The sequence below is a fragment of the Aspergillus aculeatus genome (genome assembly GCF_001890905.1).
Source record: "Aspergillus aculeatus ATCC 16872 unplaced genomic scaffold ASPACscaffold_9, whole genome shotgun sequence".
Lineage (NCBI taxonomy): Eukaryota > Fungi > Ascomycota > Eurotiomycetes > Eurotiales > Aspergillaceae > Aspergillus > Aspergillus aculeatus.
In genome coordinates this window covers 99,335-121,212 of record NW_017962984.1, presented here as the reverse complement: position 1 = coordinate 121,212, position 21,878 = coordinate 99,335, and the positions used below count along the sequence as shown (strand labels likewise).

At 54.1% G+C, this 21,878-nt stretch overlaps 9 protein-coding genes across 9 annotated transcripts; 5 read left to right on the top strand and 4 right to left on the bottom strand.

Moving 5' to 3' along the window:
* Positions 1-1,035: 1,035 nt before the first annotated feature.
* Positions 1,036-3,370, bottom strand: ASPACDRAFT_1901628 (uncharacterized protein). The gene has a single exon (XM_020198766.1). The coding sequence runs from the start codon at positions 3,181-3,183 to the stop codon at positions 1,066-1,068; it is 2,118 nt and encodes a 705-aa protein (XP_020055427.1). The 5' UTR covers positions 3,184-3,370; the 3' UTR covers positions 1,036-1,065.
* A 129-nt stretch (positions 3,371-3,499) lies between these two features.
* On the bottom strand, positions 3,500-5,936 carry ASPACDRAFT_79027 (Hsp70 family protein). The gene is made up of 9 exons (XM_020205311.1): positions 5,877-5,936; positions 5,300-5,808; positions 5,202-5,246; positions 5,061-5,133; positions 4,743-5,004; positions 4,589-4,691; positions 4,401-4,534; positions 4,128-4,341; positions 3,500-4,057 (listed from the first exon to the last, which is right to left on the bottom strand). Exons 1-9 carry the CDS (start codon positions 5,887-5,889, stop codon positions 3,683-3,685), a joined length of 1,728 nt encoding a protein of 575 aa, XP_020055426.1. The 5' UTR covers positions 5,890-5,936; the 3' UTR covers positions 3,500-3,682.
* Positions 5,937-6,296: 360 nt separating this feature from the next.
* On the top strand, positions 6,297-7,553 carry ASPACDRAFT_43744 (uncharacterized protein; the record flags this gene model as incomplete). The annotated part of the gene is made up of 1 exon (XM_020201308.1): positions 6,297-7,553. The coding sequence occupies one exon, from the start codon at positions 6,297-6,299 to the stop codon at positions 7,551-7,553; it is 1,257 nt and encodes a 418-aa protein (XP_020055425.1).
* A 103-nt stretch (positions 7,554-7,656) lies between these two features.
* On the bottom strand, positions 7,657-8,412 carry ASPACDRAFT_43743 (uncharacterized protein; the record flags this gene model as incomplete). The annotated part of the gene is made up of 1 exon (XM_020201307.1): positions 7,657-8,412. The coding sequence occupies one exon, from the start codon at positions 8,410-8,412 to the stop codon at positions 7,657-7,659; it is 756 nt and encodes a 251-aa protein (XP_020055424.1).
* A 1,453-nt stretch (positions 8,413-9,865) lies between these two features.
* Positions 9,866-10,270, top strand: ASPACDRAFT_43742 (EthD domain-containing protein; the record flags this gene model as incomplete). The annotated part of the gene is made up of 1 exon (XM_020201306.1): positions 9,866-10,270. One exon carries the CDS (start codon positions 9,866-9,868, stop codon positions 10,268-10,270), a length of 405 nt encoding a protein of 134 aa, XP_020055423.1.
* A 721-nt stretch (positions 10,271-10,991) lies between these two features.
* Positions 10,992-12,594, top strand: ASPACDRAFT_60899 (uncharacterized protein; the record flags this gene model as incomplete). The annotated part of the gene is made up of 5 exons (XM_020203606.1): positions 10,992-11,172; positions 11,231-11,250; positions 11,551-11,927; positions 12,025-12,120; positions 12,243-12,594. 5 exons carry the CDS (start codon positions 10,992-10,994, stop codon positions 12,592-12,594), a joined length of 1,026 nt encoding a protein of 341 aa, XP_020055422.1.
* Positions 12,595-12,889: 295 nt separating this feature from the next.
* On the bottom strand, positions 12,890-14,440 carry ASPACDRAFT_60898 (FAD-dependent oxidoreductase; the record flags this gene model as incomplete). Its single annotated transcript, XM_020203605.1, has 3 exons — positions 12,890-13,719; positions 13,810-14,078; positions 14,151-14,440. 3 exons carry the CDS (start codon positions 14,438-14,440, stop codon positions 12,890-12,892), a joined length of 1,389 nt encoding a protein of 462 aa, XP_020055421.1.
* A 1,784-nt stretch (positions 14,441-16,224) lies between these two features.
* Positions 16,225-17,298, top strand: ASPACDRAFT_29914 (zinc-binding alcohol dehydrogenase family protein; the record flags this gene model as incomplete). Its single annotated transcript, XM_020199678.1, has 1 exon — positions 16,225-17,298. One exon carries the CDS (start codon positions 16,225-16,227, stop codon positions 17,296-17,298), a length of 1,074 nt encoding a protein of 357 aa, XP_020055420.1.
* Positions 17,299-17,949: 651 nt separating this feature from the next.
* ASPACDRAFT_43738 (uncharacterized protein) lies at positions 17,950-21,731 on the top strand (the record flags this gene model as incomplete). Its single annotated transcript, XM_020201305.1, has 2 exons — positions 17,950-19,662; positions 21,579-21,731. 2 exons carry the CDS (start codon positions 17,950-17,952, stop codon positions 21,729-21,731), a joined length of 1,866 nt encoding a protein of 621 aa, XP_020055419.1.
* Between the last annotated feature and the right edge of the window lie 147 nt (positions 21,732-21,878).

Here is a 21,878-nt window from a genome sequence, read left to right as displayed (position 1 = left end):
TCCCATACTTTTGTTCGTCCAGAAATTGTGCTGAATGGATCAATTCATCTCCATGCAATCTTACTGGACAAATTATCTGCGCTCTCTGGCGGTCTGCCATGATGGTCTGATCTACTCCACTCGAAAAGGCCCGATGTCCAAGGCAATCGATTGATTTCAGCGGCTTAAGACTTCTAAAATATTCTGCAGTGATTTGCCGAGGTATCCATAATGCAGTGTGATGCAGACTTCCAATTGCCGACGGAGTCTACCCTTCTGGCAAGTAATGGGTGTGGAACAGATCATTTTCTTGGCACCGCTGGCAAGACGATGCATCCATCAGGGGCGCTGATCCTCATGAAAGACAGCAATTGACTGTCTCATGGAGGTTTCACCCGTATGAAGATCTTCATTATGATGCTTCTGCCTTTTCTCCTCGTGTACTGACTAGCATATCTGCTTGAATTCCCTGAAGCTGGGCGAAGTGAAATGCTGGCACGCGGTTTCGTTGGACGGGGGTATGAAGTTTGACCTGAGAAGAGCAGCCAAAGGCATTGCTGATGTTACGATTAATGACGTTGGTCGAATTATTGAGTGTGTCTTATCTTAAATCTTCTGATTTCAGTACTCAGAGGACATACACTGGAACCGTCAAGAGTTACTACTGTTTATGAGGTCATTCCGACCTCTCATCGTCACGTAGACTAGGCAATGAATACTTATATAGTGTGAGAGCGTTAAGTTAAACCAAACTCTCAGACCTAAAAGGCTCGGAATATGGCTGACGCAGAGCTTAGCCTCCTACCCCTGGACAATCTGCTGGTGAGCTTGCTCAATCATTCCAGAAAAACACGCCACAAAGTATGTTTTGCATCGAAGAAAAGGATTGTGTACAGCCTTGCCAAGTTGTTGGCAGAGAAGACCAAGCAAAAAGGCGGTCACACGCCAGTTCTTTCTGCCGCGTCCCTTCGACCGCCCGCGCCCGGTCCGCCCTACCACTTTTGGGAAATATCCTCCGCCACCCCTAAACATTCTAGTAGTGAATGCTTGAATATCTTTCGAGACCTCAAAGAGGCATATGAAGATCTAAATCCCAGGGATGAAACCCTCCACATTGATCTTCCATCTTCGCGGAAAATGTGCTCCTTCGTTTCCATCCCACCCTCCGGCCATCATCGCCACCGCGAGCAACAACGACGACGAAGCCGGGAAATACGGCGTGGGCACCACGGTCCCCACGGGGTTGCCCACATCATCAAACTGGAAGTTGGGGTGCAGCAGATACGAAACCGCCTCGTCAATGTCTCCCAACCGGACGGCAGTCATTGCCAACATCGGAAAGTCCCATCCGTACGACTTGGAGAAGTTCCATGTCTGAGCGATGCGGTCCATCGTGGCACTGACGACCGAAACATTCACATCAGTCGTCGGTGGTAGAAGCCCATACACTGCAATCTGGCTCGGATGGTCCGAGGTATAACTGCTCTCCGACCACATATCCGGCAGATCGGCGCAGATCGAGTACGCATTGTCCACGACGGGCAGCGATGCCAGATTCTGCCGCACGTGCGTCCAGGTCTCCGGGACTTCGTGACCTTGTCGCCTCTTCCAGTCCGAGGCAATACCCAGTCCGAATCGCCAGTATGCCAGCTCAAAGGTCGGGTTGTAGGTTGAGTTGGGGCTGGTATTCTCCGAGGATGGATACATCGGCGGGCCGAGGTCATAGACCTGGGTCGTCGTGTTCCACCACGCGTACGACACCATCCAGGTTGCTAGCTCGTCGAGGATCGTGTCCCATTTTTGTAACGTTTCTAAGGTCGGCGAGGCTCGATATTCCAACTCCGCAAAGTACATCGGATGGGGTTGCTGCCAGATTAGCAGGGCATTCTGTGGACCCGGGGCAGAGGCACCAGACGGGTCGCTCATCTTGCCCAACCGTGCGCCCTCGTATCCCTGCTTCTTGGCGCGGTCAATTGACGACGGCAGAAACCGTTCGTAGACCCCCAAACTGCGGCTTAAGATCTCCCATTTGTTCCAGCGAGCCCAGTGCCCGAGGTGCCAGAATACCATCTCCAGGTGGAACTTGCCGTACCAGCCGTTGTTCTGCAGGCCTGATTCCTGCGGTGGATCGTGACCCGCACTGTTTACGGCGAGTAGGTACTGCGAGAGGATAATGCGGCGCTGTAGCTCTGCAGCATCTGACGAGTTGGAGCCCGTCAGGTCGACGAAGGAGCCAGATTCCCAGTACTGCGCCCACCACTGCGTCGAGCACGCTTCGACGGTTGCAAATGACCTCTTGTCTGCCTGGATCGACGGCGTGTACGATGTGGTGAAAGTGAATCTCGCTCCCTTGCTAGTGGGCTGGAGGATGTAGCGATGGGTTTCGTTGATCGGGCCGCGGATATCGCCTCCTTGCTCCGATGCGATGGTATTATAGTAAGTCGTGCCCCCCACTGTATGCTCGACCACCGCCTCTCGTGCTGTTTCTATCTTCAAGCGGGTGGTGTGCTCCTCGACCAAGCTCCAATTTCCCACAAATGGAGCCTCGAACTTGTTCGTCCCCGTCGTGAGAGGATAGTCGAAGAACACGCTCAGGGAGCCATCTACCAGTAGAGATGACTGCACATCCACAGCCACAGTATCAGACACGGGATCTGCAATTGTCCGAACCGAAACAGCCGTTCCATGCAGCTCAAACCTTGAATCCAAAACCCCGCTGTATAAATCCAGGGTCTGCACCGTTCTAGTCACATCTGCTACCGAGATATTCGCCCCCTGGTACAAGAGCCCAACCCGCCCCAGATTGACCCGATGCGGATTGGCGATGAGCCACTGCGAGATAGCCGCCTCCGCGGGATTCGAGATGTCGTAGTTGACCAGGCGGTCGTGCGTCCACCAGTCCATGCCCGTGAAGTCGGAGGGCTCGGTCTGCCCGGGGATGGTGGGCAGCGAGTCGTTGCACCAACACCAGGACGAGAGGATGTTGAATGGGAGCAAGGTCTGTAGACCGGTGATATCCGCTCCGAAAGCGAAGTCCCCGTTGCCGACCTGCATTGGTGTGGTGGTCGACAGGTTCGTGCGCACGGGATTGTACCTGCGGATCACATTTTGGCGGTCGATAATCCTAGTCGTCTCTGTGAGTGCGCTGACAGGCTCGAGAAGTAATAGGAGCGCAAAGAGCGCAAAGGAAGGCATAAGTAGCATGGTTAATATACGTTGCAAAAGCGCGGGATCGAATGATGACAGCCCATCAGCGGAGCCAAGCTGGAGCTTGAAACTCGTCAAATTATGATTTTTTTGTCTTGCACAATACTCGACATTCGTAAATCACGTTACGATGTTAGCGATTGTGCGGAAGGGCAGATTTGTTGCTTCTGGGACGGACTGCAACCATCTCGACATGTACTCTATGCCGATCGCGGCTCCTCGGCGTAGACATAGCCGAACCCCATTCAAATAGCCTGAATATGCACGGTCCTTTCAGACATGCACGGCATCATTGGTGGAACATTGACTATTTATGCTGCTTCCCCGCAAACTCGCTGCTGACATGGGCTAAAGATGACATTTCCTTTGGACGATCAAATTCTGTGGAGGTTCTACATATTAACTCTATCCGACAGAGATGCGTAATCACTTTCAAACGCGATCTAGCAGCGACTGCAGACTGGACCAACGTTCTCAGAACGGCTTCTGCAATCGCTCAGACCCCTACATCTTCCGCTGGCATCCAATGCACCGATATAGGCTCATGCTTGCTGCGAATCCGCTCTCCCTTTGACCAGAGCTGGAACGTGAGGTCTGCCGGCCCGACAACGACCTTCACCTCGAACGAGGTCCGCCAGAACGCAGGCTTAGAATTGTACCAGTGCCGGTTCTTCAGCTTCTTGTCCACATTGTCCGTGAAGATGTCCAAGTTGCACACGGTTTGCACCCCCTCGTGGTGCAGACTGCGGGGCAGCTCCCCGGGCATCCGGGTAGACATCACGATCTGGACTTTCCAGGGCTCGTTCTCTCTCCCGACGTCTGTTTTGAGATGAAACTCTTTGGTCACTCCTGCCGAGTCAATGGGATAGCCCTTGGATAGAGGGAAGAGTTGGTGAGCTGGTACGAATTCGATTGAAAGCGAGACGGATTGGATTGCGTACCCGTATCACTAGCCAGTCGATCTGGTCAAGCACATACATCCGGTTGTCGCGGGGATCGATCTGGACTCGTTCCCCAAGGTGGAAGTCCTTGCTGTACAGCTTGTTGCAGATGATCCCATAGCTGACCGGCGCACAGCGGGAGCCGAAGGTGACGACGCCGCGTTTGAGCTGTTGGGTTCTGTCCATGACCAAGCCGTGGACGACGACCAATTGTCTAAAAGCAAGATCATGTGAACAACAAGCCAGATGGTATGGCATACAAGGGTGACATACGGCTCATCAGCTGTGAGGACTTGCATTGTGCTACTGAGGGGACCGCGTGTCATGCCCGACCCACTATACCTCTCCTGCAGTCGTTGCCGCACATACGGCGAGCTGCCCAGGCCACCAGACAGAATCAGATACGTCTATGCAATTCGTTAGTCTGTTTGTCCAATCCACGATTCATCCAACCAGCCTACAATCTGGTCGCTCGGATACTGCCCGCGCAGCTGTTGGATATGTCCATCCAACAGACGACACATCCCGTCAACCTTCGTGTCAAAGCATTTCTGGATGTCCTTCCTGCTGCCTGGTCAGCCGCCATAGCCGTCATCATTCGGCCGGCACAATTACCAAGCAATCTGCATCTGGCCATCATATACGTCCGCCTCTGGAAAGTCCACATCAGTTTGCAGAGATGGTACATCAAGTTTGAGCCAGGGAGCTGCTGTGGCCTCGGTGCCGAAGGCGCATTTGAACCGCTGAAACCGTCCGAAGGTCATTCTCCAAGCGGTTGCACTTGGGGATAAACGTAAATGATCACTTATTCTTTCCAGTCGGTCGCATATGATACGGTGGATTTCTCTATCAATGAACACTGAGCCGATCGGATGTCCTAGAGCAATATTAGCCAGCGGCTATGGTGGATGCCATTGCTACATAACGAATCACCTTCCACGTGGCCGAGCTGGGAAAGTCGCGTAGGCTCACTCCGTGCCGAAAGAAGCTTGAGGACATTCACATCCTAGAAATGGTGTTGGCCTGCCGGATCTGCAATAACGTCACGCCTGAAGCAGAGGGGGTAGGTAATACTGTTGTTCCGCCACCCGAGTCGCAGACCATGATTGTATCATCTTGCTGCGGTTCTCAGTCAAGCACAACAACCGTAAAGAGGAAGAATAGAAACCGACCCGATAGTGTTCATTTCCAGCGTAGACTGCCGCTGCCTCGGCTTCAGTCAATCCAATGCAGGCGCGATGGTTGGGATTCTGGACGCCAATGATCTGAGCAAGCAGCCGGCGGGTTTCTTCCACCATGCGCACATCCTTCCACGTGGTCGGAACGCTGAAGAGGAACTCCACACGCTGCGTGACAAACTGCGGAATGGTGTTGTCAAAGTACGACACGACGTGCCGGTAGACGCAGCGAATATAGTCTTGGAACCATCGCTGGGCCTCGGCCAAGCTGGGGCCGCCATCTCGGGGATGCTGAGGCGAGAGATGAAGCTTAAAGAACTCTTTCAAGTCTTCTTCTGAGTTGTCTAACTCACACTGAAAGCCCCACGCCTTGACGGTTGTTTGATCAAAGCTGTACGTGAGGCATGTAGGCACTTTGTTCGCCAGCTCTCCCGGCAGCTTGCCTGGCCATCGCTGAATGGTTTTGGGAGGCGGCCATTCTGGTCCATACGAATAGGCCACACCTGAACGACCAGGATTCCGAGCTAATCAGCGTTCTGAGCCGCGAGAGTCGGAATGATTGGAGGCCTACCAGTGTGTGTCATGCCGAAGTCAACCCCCACCACGATGTCAGGTCGCCACTCCTCGTCCTCGTGGGCAGAGGCCTTCCTTGGGGGCCCAAGGGCCTCGATATCACTCATTCTTTGGAGATGGGAGGGGAAATATGTTTAATAAGCTTATCATCAAGAAAAGGGAGCTGACTCCCACTCATTAAAATGAGCTCGAAGGTGGAGCAATTTGCTGCCCCGCTTTATTGAATGCAGCTAAAATGTCCGTTCAATGAACTAGACGACGCTATTGCTCGACCATGGCTCGCAACCCTAGCTAGTCTGCCACTTATCCCTGCATCCGACTGCTGTGTTCGACTGACTCCCTTCAATGTTGATGGGGAGATAAAGTACTTTAGCGCTCGCTGAGCCCTCCGTCACCTGGCTTTCTCACACCATTCACCATGGCGGATTCACTGCGGCCTCGTCAAGCGCAGACATCCGCGGCAGAGTCACAGTCTACCCTTTCAAGCCCCTGGCCTGAGCACTACACGAGTTCAGCCATCTCAAGCTCATATTATACCTCCTCTGCTATTACCTCCTCTGGTACTACCTCCTCTCGTTCTACCTCCTCTGCCACCACACCCTTGGGAACCACACCTTCACCATCTGCTTCCCCAACAGTGACAACAGCCAAGACTGCCTCTTCCTCGGTCTCCCAGCATACTCAAACCGCTACCAGCCATCCAAGCTCAGGCCATGGAGTTAGTAGTGGTGCTCTCGCAGGTGCAGTAGTTGGCTCCATTGCTGGAACCGCCATCATCTCCCTCCTCGCCGCTTGGCTCTTTTTCCGGTCTAGACGCGATCTTCCTCGACGAGCGAGTAATCTTCAGAGCCCTGATCGACAGGGCGTAGAACTGGCAAAATCACCAGCGACTGTCCAGACTCGCCCGATTCCCGCTTCTTTCGCTGCGGGAGCGGAACAAAGCTCGTCTATGAACTTGGCTCCCTTCATCCCACCACCTGCCGACGATCAAACTGTGAGCTCTCGCATCCAAACCCTCTTCGACCACATCAGCCTCCACGTGGACAACTACTACGCCCCCGATAGTGGCGATGGCGCCCAGCCCCGCGCGGCAGAGACTCAAGAGATGGTCCGATATAACTCTCCATTCATCTCTGGCCCGCTCGCCGCTACCTTGACAAACCGTCGCGTCCGACGAGCGGCACTGACCCACGTCCTTGCTCGTACATTATTAGAGGCTATTCAGCCCGGTGGATTGCTCTACCCGCCATTTCCAGATATCTATGAAGGGGAGATCGCTTGTTTCTCCACAGGAGCTGCGATAGCGAGTGACAATGCCGCTTTTGCGTGGCGTATGCTTACAGCTCATCTGCATGCCGAGTATCTCGATACCTCGTCCCCGGCTGCACAGAGGAACATCGCTGCTCTTGCAATGGATTTTTCACGGACGTTCGCAGCGTTCCACAACCCACAGTTCTCTGATCCGGACGTTCGACGCCATTTAAGAAGTGTGGTGAAGGAAGCCGCCGACCTGGGCGTCTGGTTGTTCGCTCAACCGTGCTCTTTCGAGTTTGTCTGGGATTCACCGTCGCGGTCTATCGCAACCCTACCAGCAGTAGTCAAGGTAAGCGATGAGCGGGGGCAGCGACTCGCTACGCCCCGGAAAGTAGTGGAGGAAGCGACCGCGCAGATTTGACATTCGGAACGATCATTGTAGCCAACTGTATCTAGCAAATCACAATCATAATGCACTCGCAAGCCATATCATCCCAGTTAACCATACCCCATATATCAAACTCTCAAACACCCGCATCAGCCAAAACCTCCTCCGCTCGACGAACAGCAGCCGCATTCCCCTTAGACTGCCTCCACCGTAGCAAATCCAACATCTCTTCCTCCAATCCACCCGACAAACCCCCTCCTGCGCCTTCTTCCCTTCCGCCCACCGAGCCACCTCCATCCTCCGGCCTCACAACCTCACCAGCCGGCAACTCCATCACATCCTGCTCCTGCTGGTATGCAGCACCACCAGTGGGAACCTGCACCCCACGCAACCGCTCAAACACCACCATCAAACTCTGGTGACACATCAGTAGCCGACTGCGCTGCAACCGCGCCCGCCGGCTATCGCGACACACCCACCGCAGCTGCGTCGCCAGGCCGATACTCCCCCGACGCCGCCGGGTCTCCTGCTCCACGCGGGCCGGCTCCACCAGCAGCGCGGCCGCGCGCACCGCATCGTCCAGATCGGCCATCGTGGCTTCGATCCAGTGCGTCTCGGTGGCATCCAGCCATGTGGCCTTGAGGTGGTACAGGCGCTGTACCTCGCGGAGTTGCGTGCGCGCATGGTGGACGGTCTTGAGGAGGTCGGCGGTTTCGTCCTGGGCGGAGGAGAAGAGAGTTCTCGGGGGTGGTTGCTCGGATGATAGTGTTGTTGCTAGCGCTGAGGCCGGGGGATTGGTTGAGGATTGGGATTTCTTGAGGGAGAGGAAGGAAGAGACGCGCGAAGAGGACGTTGGTGTGGAATGTCCGGTATTGTTGGCGTTTGCTTCCATGGTGACTTTTTGAGGGGTTATGGGTAGCTAAGACCGTAAGTGAGGGTGTTGCTTTCAGAGTGAAGGTGGAACTCTCCACGTACTGTACCTGTCGGGGGCGCCTTCGGCCGGTTCTTAGCGACAATGCGTGACAAGCGGTGGGTCTAGACCTACAATCTGTAAGCCTTTCCGGCGGGGATTCGAGACGACGGACAATGGCCTAATCCCACGCTTGCAGGGCACGATTCTAGAATAAAACTGTTCATTTTCCGTAGACGGAAAGGACGCGATATCAGCTGGCCAGGAGATGCAACATGGAGCCTGGATCGAGCTGCATCGTCTTTGTCGTAACTAGGGCTAAGATGGTGATGGGGCGGATATAGACCAATCAGGGCCCCAGGCATCACCTCTAGTGCTGATGTTGTTCTGCGCCTTGACTGCGCCGCAATTTCTTTTCCCTGGTAAGTACTCTTTCTAGCTTGCGACGGCTCCAGCTTAGCTTCCCCGCTTAGCTTGTCTGTTATTTAGCGCACGAGAACGAGTCAGTCGGGTGTTGCGGTTGTCAGTTAATCGTGGTAGCACTCAACTGACTATCGATGGCCTAGGCTGATTAGCGCAAACGCGATCAGTCTCGGCTATCCAATGCAGTACAATGATAAGATAGCCTCCTGATCGTCTTGTCGGTATAATTAATCACTTCACTATATTATTCAGTATTCCGCACAAGGACTTGTGCTTGGTGAAGAGGATGGGAGCTGAAGGTGTGGGAAAGCGGATGATTTGAGTTTCAGATCGACATTGGCTGGCGCTCCAGTATAGACATGCCTACCACAGACAACCACGATTTATGGACGAACTTCATCATTGACTACAGATTCGGTCATACATTATTAGCTAGGAATATGAGGTTTGTCCTGCTACGTCGAACAGCGACATATGGTTCAGTCCGAGTAGTCTGATATGGTCAGAACCACATATAATGCATCTCGAACTGCAAATAAGCCCAGAGCATCGCGTTTAGTGGCTCAGTCTGTTGCACACGATGAGACATTGAAGACAAGCCAGTTGTTGACCAATTCCCGGATCCTCCACTCTAATCCGAACATAGGAGAAAAATTCCGACCGCGGGGCTGATGCTCAAGCAACGGTCGGGTGTGTCTATATCGATGCACATTAAGGTTAAACCGCCAAGTCTACAGAAAGACGACCATGTAAGCTGACAGGCTTCTTCCCGTTGCATCTCCCAGCCCTTATTCGCTCGAATCACCGAACCTTCCAGCATCTACAAGATATTTCTTGTTGTTTCTTCTTGCTGATTCTAACTCATTGAGAGGTTATATAACCTGAGAAGGTTCTTCAACTCAGCATGAATAATATTATTAACATCCTTACCAGCGCCACCATCCTCACCCACAAGCCCCGGTCAAGATACACTCGTCTCAACCACTAAGAAAACATTTACTCCACCTCCATTATGACGTTGAAAGCAATTGTATTCCTTTCACGCAGTTTGAAAGTCACCCCGCAGGAGTTCAAAGACTACTACGAAAACCACCACCTGCCGCTGGCGAAGGAGATCGCCGGCAGCTCCTTCCCCACCCTCCACCAGCGCTGGTACCTCGTCCGGAACCCCCAGGATCCCGCCTCCACCGATCCATCGAACACCAACTACCTCGCCAAGGTGTATGCGGGGCAAGCGGACGATTTCCCATGGGATGTGTGCGTGGAGATGATCTTCGAAGATATGCAGCACTGGGGAGCCTTTCAGGCTCGGCTGGCTGAACAGGGGGACCGGGTTGCGGAGGATGAGAAGAAGTTTATGGATCGCAGCAAGGTCTATGTGGCCGAGATTGAAGGGCCATTTGTGTCGACACCTTGAGGATTGGCACTGGCGATAGGGGATACGTGTGATGGAGAAAGAACATTTTCTTTCTTCAGTGGTGGTGGGGTTGCTTTTAATCTAGTCCTGTGCGTGCTTGGTAATGACTCTTACTCTTCACTGAGGGTTCTATTTGGTTTAGCGATGTATCATGGGAGGTTGTTGATGTTATTTGATCCACCTGCTATGAACCATAGAATGACGGGCTCAGATCCAGAAAATATAAGACGGCAGGTCAGTCCACTGGAAATACTCGAGGTGCGTCTGTGACGGAAGTAATATCCATTCCTGCCGAGGTGACTTTTGAGCTGCCAACTTCATCAACCCTATTTCACCTTGGAGCTCGCCATAATCCCGCAGACTGTTTCTGATGCGGGTTTGCTCGGACTTGGGGCGATCGGAATCCAGATCCCAATTACCAGATTTCAGTAATTTCAAATACTCTTCCTCGAATGAGGGGAGGAGCTGCATGCGGGTGTACATCCTCCGTATAGCCCGCAACCATGGCTCAGGTCGGGATCTGGAACCTTGAGAAGTGATGGTGTCAGCGGCAACGACTCCTTACCCTCTCCTTTTTACCCCCGCAAGATCCTGTGGAGGCAGTTGAAATTTCTGACATCTGCCATTCCTTCGCATCTCCACTTTGCATGTCAATAATGTCAATCCAGCGACCGATGTTGCAAGCTTGCACTTTGCGTTCTAGTCGTGGCTTCGAGAAACGATGGTTGTGACGGGACCGGTGCTACCCCCACCTGGCGAAACAGTGAATCCCAATCCTCGGCCATGGCTGTTCACAGCAAACTGCATCGCGATCGCCGTGGGCCTTGCGCTGAGCACGGTCTTCCTGATGATCCGAATCTACACCAAGGCACGGATTCTGCGGAAGTTCTGGTGGGATGATGGTGTGTACTCACTCACTTCTCCTTCCAACCACGCCAATGAAACTGACTCTTAGCATAGTATTCATTCTTCTGGCTTGGGTAAGTACAAACAGTTTTAAGCACATAAGTACATAAGGGAAAGAACAAAGTGTTTAATCACCAGAGCAATAGGTCTTCTCCGTCGGCACCCAGGCGGTCATTCTATGTATGGACATACCGCTTCAGCAAATGCAGCCTCCCATCTAACCCTCTGCCTTCAGATGGCTGCCTCCATGCAGGATTTGCAATAGATATCTGGGACCTGTCGGTCTCAGAACTCGTCAACTATCGAAAGGTAATTAATCATACATACATTGCTATCACGTGCGACCGGGATTAAGCAGAGAACTATTACATTAGACAATTCTTGCCATGGCGGTGATCCACATCCAGGCGCTAGCGTTTGCCAAATTCGCCGTCCTGATGCTCTACTACCGAGTCCTCAAGCTCATCACGCCGTGGCGGTACACTCTCTGGGCAGTGGGTAGTAGCATCGGACTCTACAGCATCATTCTAGTCTTCATGCTTATCTTCGCCTGCGTACCGATCGAGGATGGCTGGTCCCTCACGAGACCCAATGCCTGTCGACGACGATCGGGCCTCTACTTGGCCACCGCAATCGCGAACACCGCCAGCGACAGCATCTTGCTGCTCATTCCGATGGTCTTTATCTGGGCCCTGAACCTGCCGTTTATGCAGAAGATGGGTTTATTCTGCCTGCTTGGTTTGGGATGTCTGTACGTGATTCTTGTTTCACTATCTGCGATCGGGTCCCCAGTATCAGGGTCGGGTAACTGACCGGTTGGGATGGCCCTTGGGCTTTGAGTTGAACAGTACGGTTGTGACCAGTATCGTTCGCCTGGTCACCCTCATTCCTCTTCTCGATTCGAATAATCAGCCCCATAACATCGGGCTTGTGTGTCTCTTTATGTAGGTGCTTTCAATCGCATGAACAGGAGTTCTCTTGCCCAGTGTCCCCTCCCCCGCCCATTTCTTTTCTTGCCTTTTCTGTAATGCCGAACCCCCTTTAACAAGCGACAACCCATCAACAGAGTTCTCGAAGCAAACTTCATCATCCTCTGCGGCTCCCTTCCTTTCACGCGCGCATTCCTACACCACTACGCCCCGAAATGGTTCCCCTCGCGCAACGGGAGTCGCGGCGACCGGTATTACCTGACGGGGACGCCCCCCTCCAGCCTGACCTCGCCCTCGCATATGACGTCACCCTCCAACATGACCTCGCCAGCTGTATCGTCACCGGAATGCCGTCGCAGACCATCGTACTTCGATATCGAAGCCATTCTGAACGACATACCGCCGGCGGAATGTTCTGAGTTTGCGGGTCCACCGAGAGAGCCCCTGCCAGCTTGGAAGGGGCCGATCCAAAGTGATATGATTGATTGACCCAAGACCTTTTTAAGAGTAAAAGCATGCTGCTCGATTTCTATAGACCAGGTCAAAAGTTGTGTTTCAAGCAATAGCATAACTATAATGTATAATTTGTGGATATATGAGTCGGGGTCTTCAATTGAAGGCCTCTGAAGCCATGTGAAATGGTGCCAAAGCAGGAAGGGATAGGGCAGATTCGCGGGGTAGACCTGTACTACATCGGCAGTCTGAACCACACCCTATCTCCAGGTTCTAGGCTCTCACCACCACTGAATAATTTCAATGTAAGGAATATGACAGGGCGGCAGTTCTATATTCGAAGTCTAGCAACCACCACTGCGGCAGCCGCACCGACCAGCCCAATTGCCAGCCACGCATTGCCCGTTCCATTCTCTTGCTCGCGGATACTTCTCCCAACATCGACTGCCGCCGCTGCCGCCGCCGTTGTGACGGGTAAAAACGTCAACCTCGGTGCTCTAGACGCAAAGCGCGCAAGTAGCGCAGCCTTCCACCGGTCCGGAATAACAGGCGACAAGTACCGGGCGGCGAAGCGTAGGAACCCCGTCTCCTGGGCCTCGTACCGGGTGATCTTCGCGGACAACCCCACAACCGTCGTCGCGCGCGGACGGTGGCTCCGGTCGAATTCCGCAAACAGGGCCCCAAGCTGCTCAGCTTCTGGGGCCGTGCTGGGGCCGCAGTCCTGCAGTAACGCGACCAAGGCATGGGTGAGATGCGCCACGCCCTCAAGGGCGAGATTGCCGCCGAAGCCGGCGTTGGGGGTGACCTTGTGTGCCGCATCACCGAGCAGCAGGACGTGGCCGTGACTCCACTGCGAGACGATCCCTTCTTCCAGAGAGACCAAAGACCCCTTCACGCGGGCGGTCCACAGGTCCTGGATGGTGTAGCCTGGTCCCGGGGCGACATGGCCGTATTCGTGAGCCAAGGCGTCCGCGTCGGCTTCAGTGTACCGCGGACAATTGGGCGTTCGCGTGCTGGAGACTTTGACAAAGAGAAACCAGAAGATTAGGCCCGGGACGCCGGTGGCGGTTATTGCGGAGTGGTTCTGGTGGTAGACGTTGTGGACAGTCCCGTCGGGGAGGAAGGGGGCTGCGGGGTCGTTGCGCGAGACCGCGAAAGGCACTTGTATTCACTGGTGAATGCTGCATTGCGCCATTGGCAGCGGTTAGTGTATGGAATGCACGGAGGGGATGAAAGATGACGACAACGTACATTGCTCGATGCCTTCAGCCAGAGCAACGTCTGTGGGACGGATCTTATCGGCCATGAGCTGCCGGACGCGGCTATGAATCCCATCGGCTCCAATCAGAATGCTTCCCTGGAACCTCTGGCCATCGGCTGTCGTCACTGTAATACCCTCAGGGGTCTCGTCGTACGTAACGACGGGGCTCTGTCTGTGGAGCTTCCTGGGATCCGCGATCTGGCTTTTGAGGATCCGCAGCATCTCGCTGCGTTCCATGAAGATAGTCGGGTATTTCAAGCTTCGAGAGAGAGAAAGTCAACTCATGGAAACTGCATTGGTTTGGTTCGCTTCAAGTGTACGATAAACTCACTACTGCTGAAGATACTGCAACGCAATAGATGTCTCCATGCAGTATCCGTCCTCGTCGAAGTGATATCGCACCCGCAAGGGGACCACGACTTTCTCAATCTCAGACCAAACGCCCAATTGATCCATCAGCTGATTAGATTGCGGGTAGAAGCCTATGGAGGCGCCCAGCTGGGGAGCGAAGTCCCCTTTCTCGAAGAGCTCGTAGTCGATCCCCGCGCGCTCCAGGCTGACGGCCAGGGTCAGGCCGACCAGGCTCCCGCCGGCGATCAGGACCTTGAAGTCTCCCGTCATGCTCGCGTGGGGGCTGATTCGACTGCTTTGACTAGGACGGGCGAGGGAGATGTTTTGTCCTTGTGCAGGGTCTTTCGGGGTCATTCAGGGTCTTTCATCTTCCCCGCACCGCTATTCAATGAGGAGTTGAGCTTTCACGCTAGTCTTTAGTGCATGTCTCACCATCCAACCACCAGCCATGTCTGACAGGCCCACTTGATCTGACAAGCTGTTTATAGCGGAATTGAGTCAATGGTCACGATGGTCACATGACACAACTGACTCGAATAACCAGAAATGAATCATACACAGGAGCCTATATTTGATATTTGAACTGTACAATATCCGCAGTTTAGAAAGTAATAAACAACAGCCTGTCCGGCACGAACTTGTGATAAATAAACACGAAGCACTGGACTGCGAAAGCCATGCGTCCCTATACACTGTGATGGCCCGGGAAGCTCACGAGCAGGTTGCCCGGCAGCCATCACGCGCCATAGTCAACATATTGGGCCCAGCACCAAGGTTGCTGTCCATACTTCTGCTGCTCCGACATTGCCTTGACTGCCTTGTGGAGAGCCAACTCGACATCTCGGTCCGTGAGCTCTTGTATTCCGCCCCGGTGGAAGTCCGTGTAAAATGAGCAAGCAACCTCGACGCAGACCGCGTTATCCGACGGCCAGAGGCAACCGGCCAAATGCCTGAATCCTGCGACCTGAAAGCTGCTGACGACAGGCAGGTGTTCATCCTGGAGCCTCGGAGCCAGGGCCTGCGCCGTCGAGCAGGCCGGGTGATACGCAATCTGGTCCTCAGATTAAGCGCCGCATCCTGAGAGCTGTAGGCTCTTAAGCGCGGAGTAGAAGGGAAACTAAGCCAGCAGCATCGGCTGGTGCATTAAGGATCCTAGATCAAGCGAGTTTAGGTCCCCAAGGTCTTCCTATACCACCGAATGAAGGCGGGCTATTCGCAGGCTTCCATTTTGGGTATTTTAGTGGGTTGTGATGATAGGGGGTGGGCGTGATGCCTAAGGCACAAGAAGTCTGCGCTTTGGCAATCCAAGAGTACACCGACCTTCCGAAAGCGAACGACGGAGGGTTCAGGTTCCTTTATTGAACGTCTTGACTGAAATCTTTCCCTATTTTCGTCAACTCTCATGTCAACATCTTCAGAGCTTGGCAGCTTCCGGTCCGAGGACCCAAACTTTCCCTGACCCTGGGTATTTTGGATCTATAGCCTGGACCCAGGTGTAGAAAGACAGGTCGGCATGATCGAAGAACCTATGTATAGTACAGCTGAAGCACGATGGATCGGAATTCAAAATCAAACGTGTGCTAGCCATTGCTGGAACAGGCTAGCAGAGGCAGACTTGGCCGGGACTCAATTCCGATAGTGGAGAGCTTGGCGCATCCTGCATTTCTTAGCGGCAGGTTCTCATACCAGGGACCTGAAAACATCGAATCTGATCTAAACATTTCGTTGCCTGTCAGTCCTCATGCCCACCCAATTCGATTGCAGTGATCCGAATTTGATTGCAATGCTGCTGAGTCATCAGCAGTTATGCAGAAAGGCTGGGTATAAAGCAGGAACGACGTCATTTATGCGGCGAATTGCTAAGCGCGATGACCTCATGACAAATCAAGAGTGGAACCATATCGAAGAGCTCCAGCTTCACTTTTTTTCCAACCTCGGCATGTACAGTCCTTTAGTATTTGACTGCACCTACCCCTGTCATCTGGTCAGCACTTTAATCGTCCTTCTCTCCAATCACTCACTTATCTTAATACGCACACACACTCACACACAAAATGAGCCTCCCAACCACCTACAAAGCGGCCGTGGTGCCCGCCCCGCACGCCCAACACACCATCGAGGACCGCTCCCTACCGGCCCTTGAAGCCAACCAGGTCGCCATCAAGATCACCGCGACGGCCGTGAACCCGGTCGACTGGAAGATCCGGGACTACAACGTGTTCCTGAAGTCATACCCGGCGGTGCTGGGCTCCGACGCCGCGGGCGAGGTCGTGGCGGTAGGCAGCAACGTCTCGAGCCACCGCGTCGGCGACCGCGTCTTCTTCCAGGGCATCATCGGCAACTACCCGGCCTCGACCTTCCAGCAGTACTGCGTGATGCCGGCCGAGCTGGTATCGCACACGCCGCGCAACATCTCCGACGACCAGGCCGCGGGCATCAGTCTGGCGTCGGTGGCCGTCGTCACGGGCTTCTACGACAAGACGGGCCATGCGATCGCCCCCGCGCCCTGGGCCGCAGGCGGCGCCGAGGCCGGCAAGGGCAAGGCAATCGCCATCCTGGGCGGCTCCTCCAGCGTCGGCCAGTACGCGATCCAGTTCGCGCGGCTGTCCGGCTTCGAGCGCATCATCACCAACGCCAGCGCGGCGCATCAGGAGTTCTTGAAGGGGCTGGGCGCGCACGTCGTCCTCGACCGGAAGACCGCGACCGCCCAGGACTTCGTGGCTGCTGCGGGTGAGGGCGTCAAGCTGAGCTATGTGTATGATGCCATCTCCATCAAGGAGACGCAGAAGCTGGGCGTCGAGATTGCTCAGGCTACCCAGGGCGCGGCGCAGGCCGTCGTGACCGTGCAGGGGGTTGACCAGGAGGCGGTCGCGCTGGGTGAGTCTAAGGAGCCCAAGGTCGCCGTCAAGCAGATTCTCGGGCTGGGTAGCTCCCCCGCCCTGCGGTATTTGAGTGAGCCCATGGTCAAGGCTCTCGGTGGGGAGGATGGCTGGATCGCCAAGGGGCTGTTTGTGCCGAACCGGGTGCGTCTGATCCCCGGTGGCATTGGCGCGGTCGAGGAGGCTTTGAAGACGAACAAGGAGGGTGTGTCGGGTGAGAAGGTCGTTTTCCGTCCCAGCGACGCTTAGATGGGTGTCATTGTTGTTTGAGAAAGATGTATGAGCGCTTCAAATGTATAATAATAGATTTCTTCCAAATATGGTCACACAAGCTTCAGAAGTCAATGCTTCGGGCATAATGTCGCAGCCGGAGGTGTGCGCACAACGTGACTCGGCCAGTGCAATGAAACCCCCAAGAAAGCCTTCAAGCAATGGCCCATCGATGACTAGAAACCACTTGCGTGGTCACCTGGTCATGTTCATCCTCGCGGAGTGATGCCACCTTCTCCAGGGTATAGACCCAGTGATAGCAAAGCAGCCTGTACTAGTGATGAACATCAGAACTGAACCAATGATATATGCTGCTCGTGATAATTGAAATCACTTCTCCATTATTTCCGAAGGTTGTCACAGATTTCATCAATATGAGAACACACCCCTTGACGCCTCAGGCACAAGGCATAGGGCTAGACCGGGCGGTGGCACCAGCCGCAGCGCACCAGGCGCCACTGACGTGGGATCATGCACACCAGATGCCCCCCTCCCCCTCCCTTTTCACGCGCCCAAAAATGCTTATGTGGCTGGCTGATGCGCTTTGCTTTTCTCTTATATACCCTCTCCAGCAGTGACTGACTTCCCATCTACGCACATCATGCCAACCGCTCCGAAAAGCGAACCATCATGGACCCCAACAATCCCACCGTAACCGTTGCCTCTCTTTCCTCGATCGTTCACACCACCCTGTTAGCATATGACTGCGTCACCGAGGCACTAATCACAGGGGACACGACCGTAGGCCTGAAGGCCCGCTTCCGGGTGGAGCTGCTGCGGTTACGCCTGTGGGGCCGAACCCGCGGGTTCGGTCTGCTGTCATCCCCACCCTTGCCCTCAAGCAACAACATAGTATCCGCCATCCCCGAAGTCCGGCGCCTGGCATTCGACATGCTTGGAAAGACGCTGCTGGTGCTGGACAGGCATCTGCAGATCCGCAAGAAACCTCCGCCCGTGCGTCAACAGACACTGTCGCGCTTCGAGAATGGATATTTCGCAACCCCTTACGCTCGAGTCCTAGAAGCAAAGTGTGCGCTTGATCAGAGGCTCGCTGATCCGGTGCAGCGGGCAAAGGTTGTGAGGCAGATCCGCAGGGTAATGGACGATAAGGCGCCCTTGCCAGGGCCTTGGGTCGAGCGCACAACGGTCCGTGAGTTTCTGACCGACCTGGTGACGTTGAATACGGGGCTGGAGCGGCTATTGCCGGCAGACGAAGCGGACTTCTTGGCGAGGGGTCTTGCGGGCGAGATCCTTGCCTCGGAGCCTAGGTTGATGGTAGCGGATGAGAATTCCTTCGGGGTGCGGAATAGTCTGGCTGCTGGGATGGTTCGGCTGCGCCAACTGACCGAATTGAGGATCTATGATCTAGGAGGGAGTGCAAAAGCGCCAACATCCGCGGCACACGAGGTAGAAGAGGATGAAGCCCAAGGCTTGGCAGCTCATCCTCCGGCTATGAAGGCACTGTCAACTTTCGAGATCCCGGTGTCCTGTCTCCAAGGCTTCACGGAACCGCCCCTTCCGGACATTGAAACACATGACTCCACCTCGTCGCAGGGAAAGGTGTTAGATGCTCCACCCGTGCGATCTGTATATCTTTACACCCCTAGAGATCCCCACGAGCAAGAGGGCTATGTCCTCGTGGAATGGCATTCCCAGCTGGCTACGACTGGATCCAGTCACCCTCCAACCTCAGACCAGTGCGTTGCACAGCGTCGACAACACTTGGTCGAGATTCTCCGCGAAACCTCAGTTGTCGACAGCGAATTCCGTGTCCTGGAATGCAGAGGATACACGCTTGCCACCGGCCGACTACCAAATGGGGACTCCCATCCGGTGTTAGGCTTCGTGTACCGGCTGCCTCTGCTTGCGACCGCACCGATCACTCTGCATGATATACTGGCCACCGCCTATAACTCCCAGACGCCCGCAGTGCCGGACCTTGGCGACCGTGTCCGTCTAGCCCAGAGGCTGGCGCTGAGTTTGTACCAGCTGCACTGCGCCGGATGGATTCACGGAAGCCTCTCGAGCCATAACATCCTGTTCTTCTTTGATACAGAGAGGGCAAGATATGACGTCACTGAGCCTTACATCTGTGGCTGGCAGGATGTCCATCCTACGCAAGCTATGGGCGATGGGGGTGAAGTTCCGGACAGTTTCTTGCAAGAGACAAGTGCTATTGGCCTGGGAGATATGGCAATGTATGCTCATCCTGACTGTGTAGCCGACGGGGAAGCGAAGCGCGGGAACCAGAAGACCCACGACACTTACGGTCTGGGTGTGATCCTGACAGAGATTGCTTTCTGGGAACCAATTGTCGCTTTGGCGCATCCAGTTTACCGGGAAGTAATGCAGTCATCCCAGCAATATGCTGGTATCAACCATCGGAGGTGGTCAAATATGGTGCTTGAGGAGGCAGATCGCAAGATTGGGGCAAGGATGGGTGCCAGGTATCGGGCTGCTGCAATGGCATGTTTGCGTGGAGTCCATTCGACTGATCTTTGTGAAAGTTTGGAGGCTGACGCTGAGAGACTATTATTCTGGAAGGTGGTCAGAGAGCTACGATAGATATTGCGTTGTGACGGCTATAAATGAGAGCGCCCGGTCGGCTTTCATTTCCTCGGCTAATAAGGCTCGGGTTGATCACAGAAAAAGGCCGATTGGTGGGAGCCGAGATCCGACCTTGCTCTTATTGCTATAATCCGAATCTGCTAGCATACGAAGATCATCTCGGCATTCTGTCCGAGCACAATGGGTAAGATAGAGTGTTGGGACTTGATTCCCATCTTCCAAATAACACTTTATCATCCTGCCTCGCGGGTGCCATCGGTAATACCTTCGTAATTTGACAAGCTTCCACCAAGAAACGGAAGGGTGATGAAGAGAACATCTGAGTTTTCTAACAAACCTGAGTTGCTGAAGTATGTTGTTCCTCCGTCATCTGCAGGAACTCTGGGAATAAGAGCAATGGGTGCGTCACAGGCTCTTGCAGCGGATCCAAAAGAGAGGAGTCAGGTGGCTGAGCCCCCCGGTCGAAAGGTGCATTATCCGCTCGAGAATCAATGTACGTTGTCCGCCGTATTACGATCCTGAAACCACAAATGAGCTAACGAGGTCCCATGCTTGTAGGCGAATATGTTTTGGTCCTGTGGCTGCCATCTGGAGCATGGCGATGAATTCCTTGGCAAGCATCGCGCAATCGTGGCTCTCATCCGCTCCCAAAGGCACCAACAGAAAAGGCCTTGAAGAGGAAGACCGACGTATGAATTGGATATCTTGATGTAGTCAGCCACTCTACCCCATGTTCTGAGACGCTAAGCTGGCAAGCAAATCATACAGGTAATATCGGACGGGAAGGAATCTCAGATGCTTCGTCGGATTCAAATGGTTCATTGGGCACTTCAAGACATTCCAAGCACCTTTCCACATATCCAAGGCTTTCGAGCTGTCGTCGAGGTACCTGCTATAGTCTCCCACCAGCATCAGTTGCGTGGTCCGTGACTTTGAAGCGAAGAGTATATCATGTATATTTCCCACCAAAGTGGTCAGCTCCACTTGGGCCTGTACGATGAAGCATAGTCAATACCACCTGCTTTTTGCGGTTGGACGATGGGTTATCGTGCACCGCGGAATCGGGAGGATAGACCTGGGCCGCGACACCAAAACGCTGGCCCCATTTAAATCAATATCTGGCGATCCGCGAGATACGTATCTATGGAATCATCGGCTTCTTGCCGTAAGAATACGGATGGGGGCTCTACATATCCATGCCAACCGTTTGCGGCCAGAATTTGTGTCGGACTCGATTTTGGCCTCTCCCCGCAACGAGTAGTTCTCCAGATGCAGGAGGTATGCCTTTCTGACTGCCAGCCCGACAAGGCTCCACGCCATATTGTTACTTCTATCCTTTTGGACTTCAAGTCGCTATTTTCGTCCAAGCTACCCGTGGCATCCATTCAGCTAGCAATCAAAGACCTTCCACAGTGCCGACACAACGAACAGCACTGGCTCCGAGCACGACCTGTGTGATGAGTCTTTCCGTGTATCTCCAAATGCCGCCATGACGCCCGCCTAGGTCCGGTCCTTCTTGTGTGGCTATAGACATCACTGCCGCCAGCAAGAAAGGTCATCAGCCCACAGGGACTGTTCGACGAATAGCAGGTGGCTGCCTTCATCCGGAAGTTCACCGGCTAGCGGGACATCACCATGCTGCAGCGCACGATGCTCCGCGACAGCGAGCTGACCCCGTACACTTTGATCAGATGTATCTTCGCGCTGGTCCGCCCATCAGTCTGACGGCGTGGATGCCGATCGGGGATGTCTCGCTGGAGGCTGGCGGGGTGATGTACTTGGAGAAGTCGACGGATATTGGGCGGAGGACGGAGGCCGAGTTCGGTCGCAATGCGGGGAATTGAGACCGATGAGGAACGTGTGTCGGCGTTCAGTCAGAATATGAACGATGGCGGTTTTCTGAGTCGCGATACGGTCGCCTACGGCAACTGGAAGGATCGGAAGTGGTTAATCACGGAGTATGAGGCTGGAGATGACATCTTTCATGATCC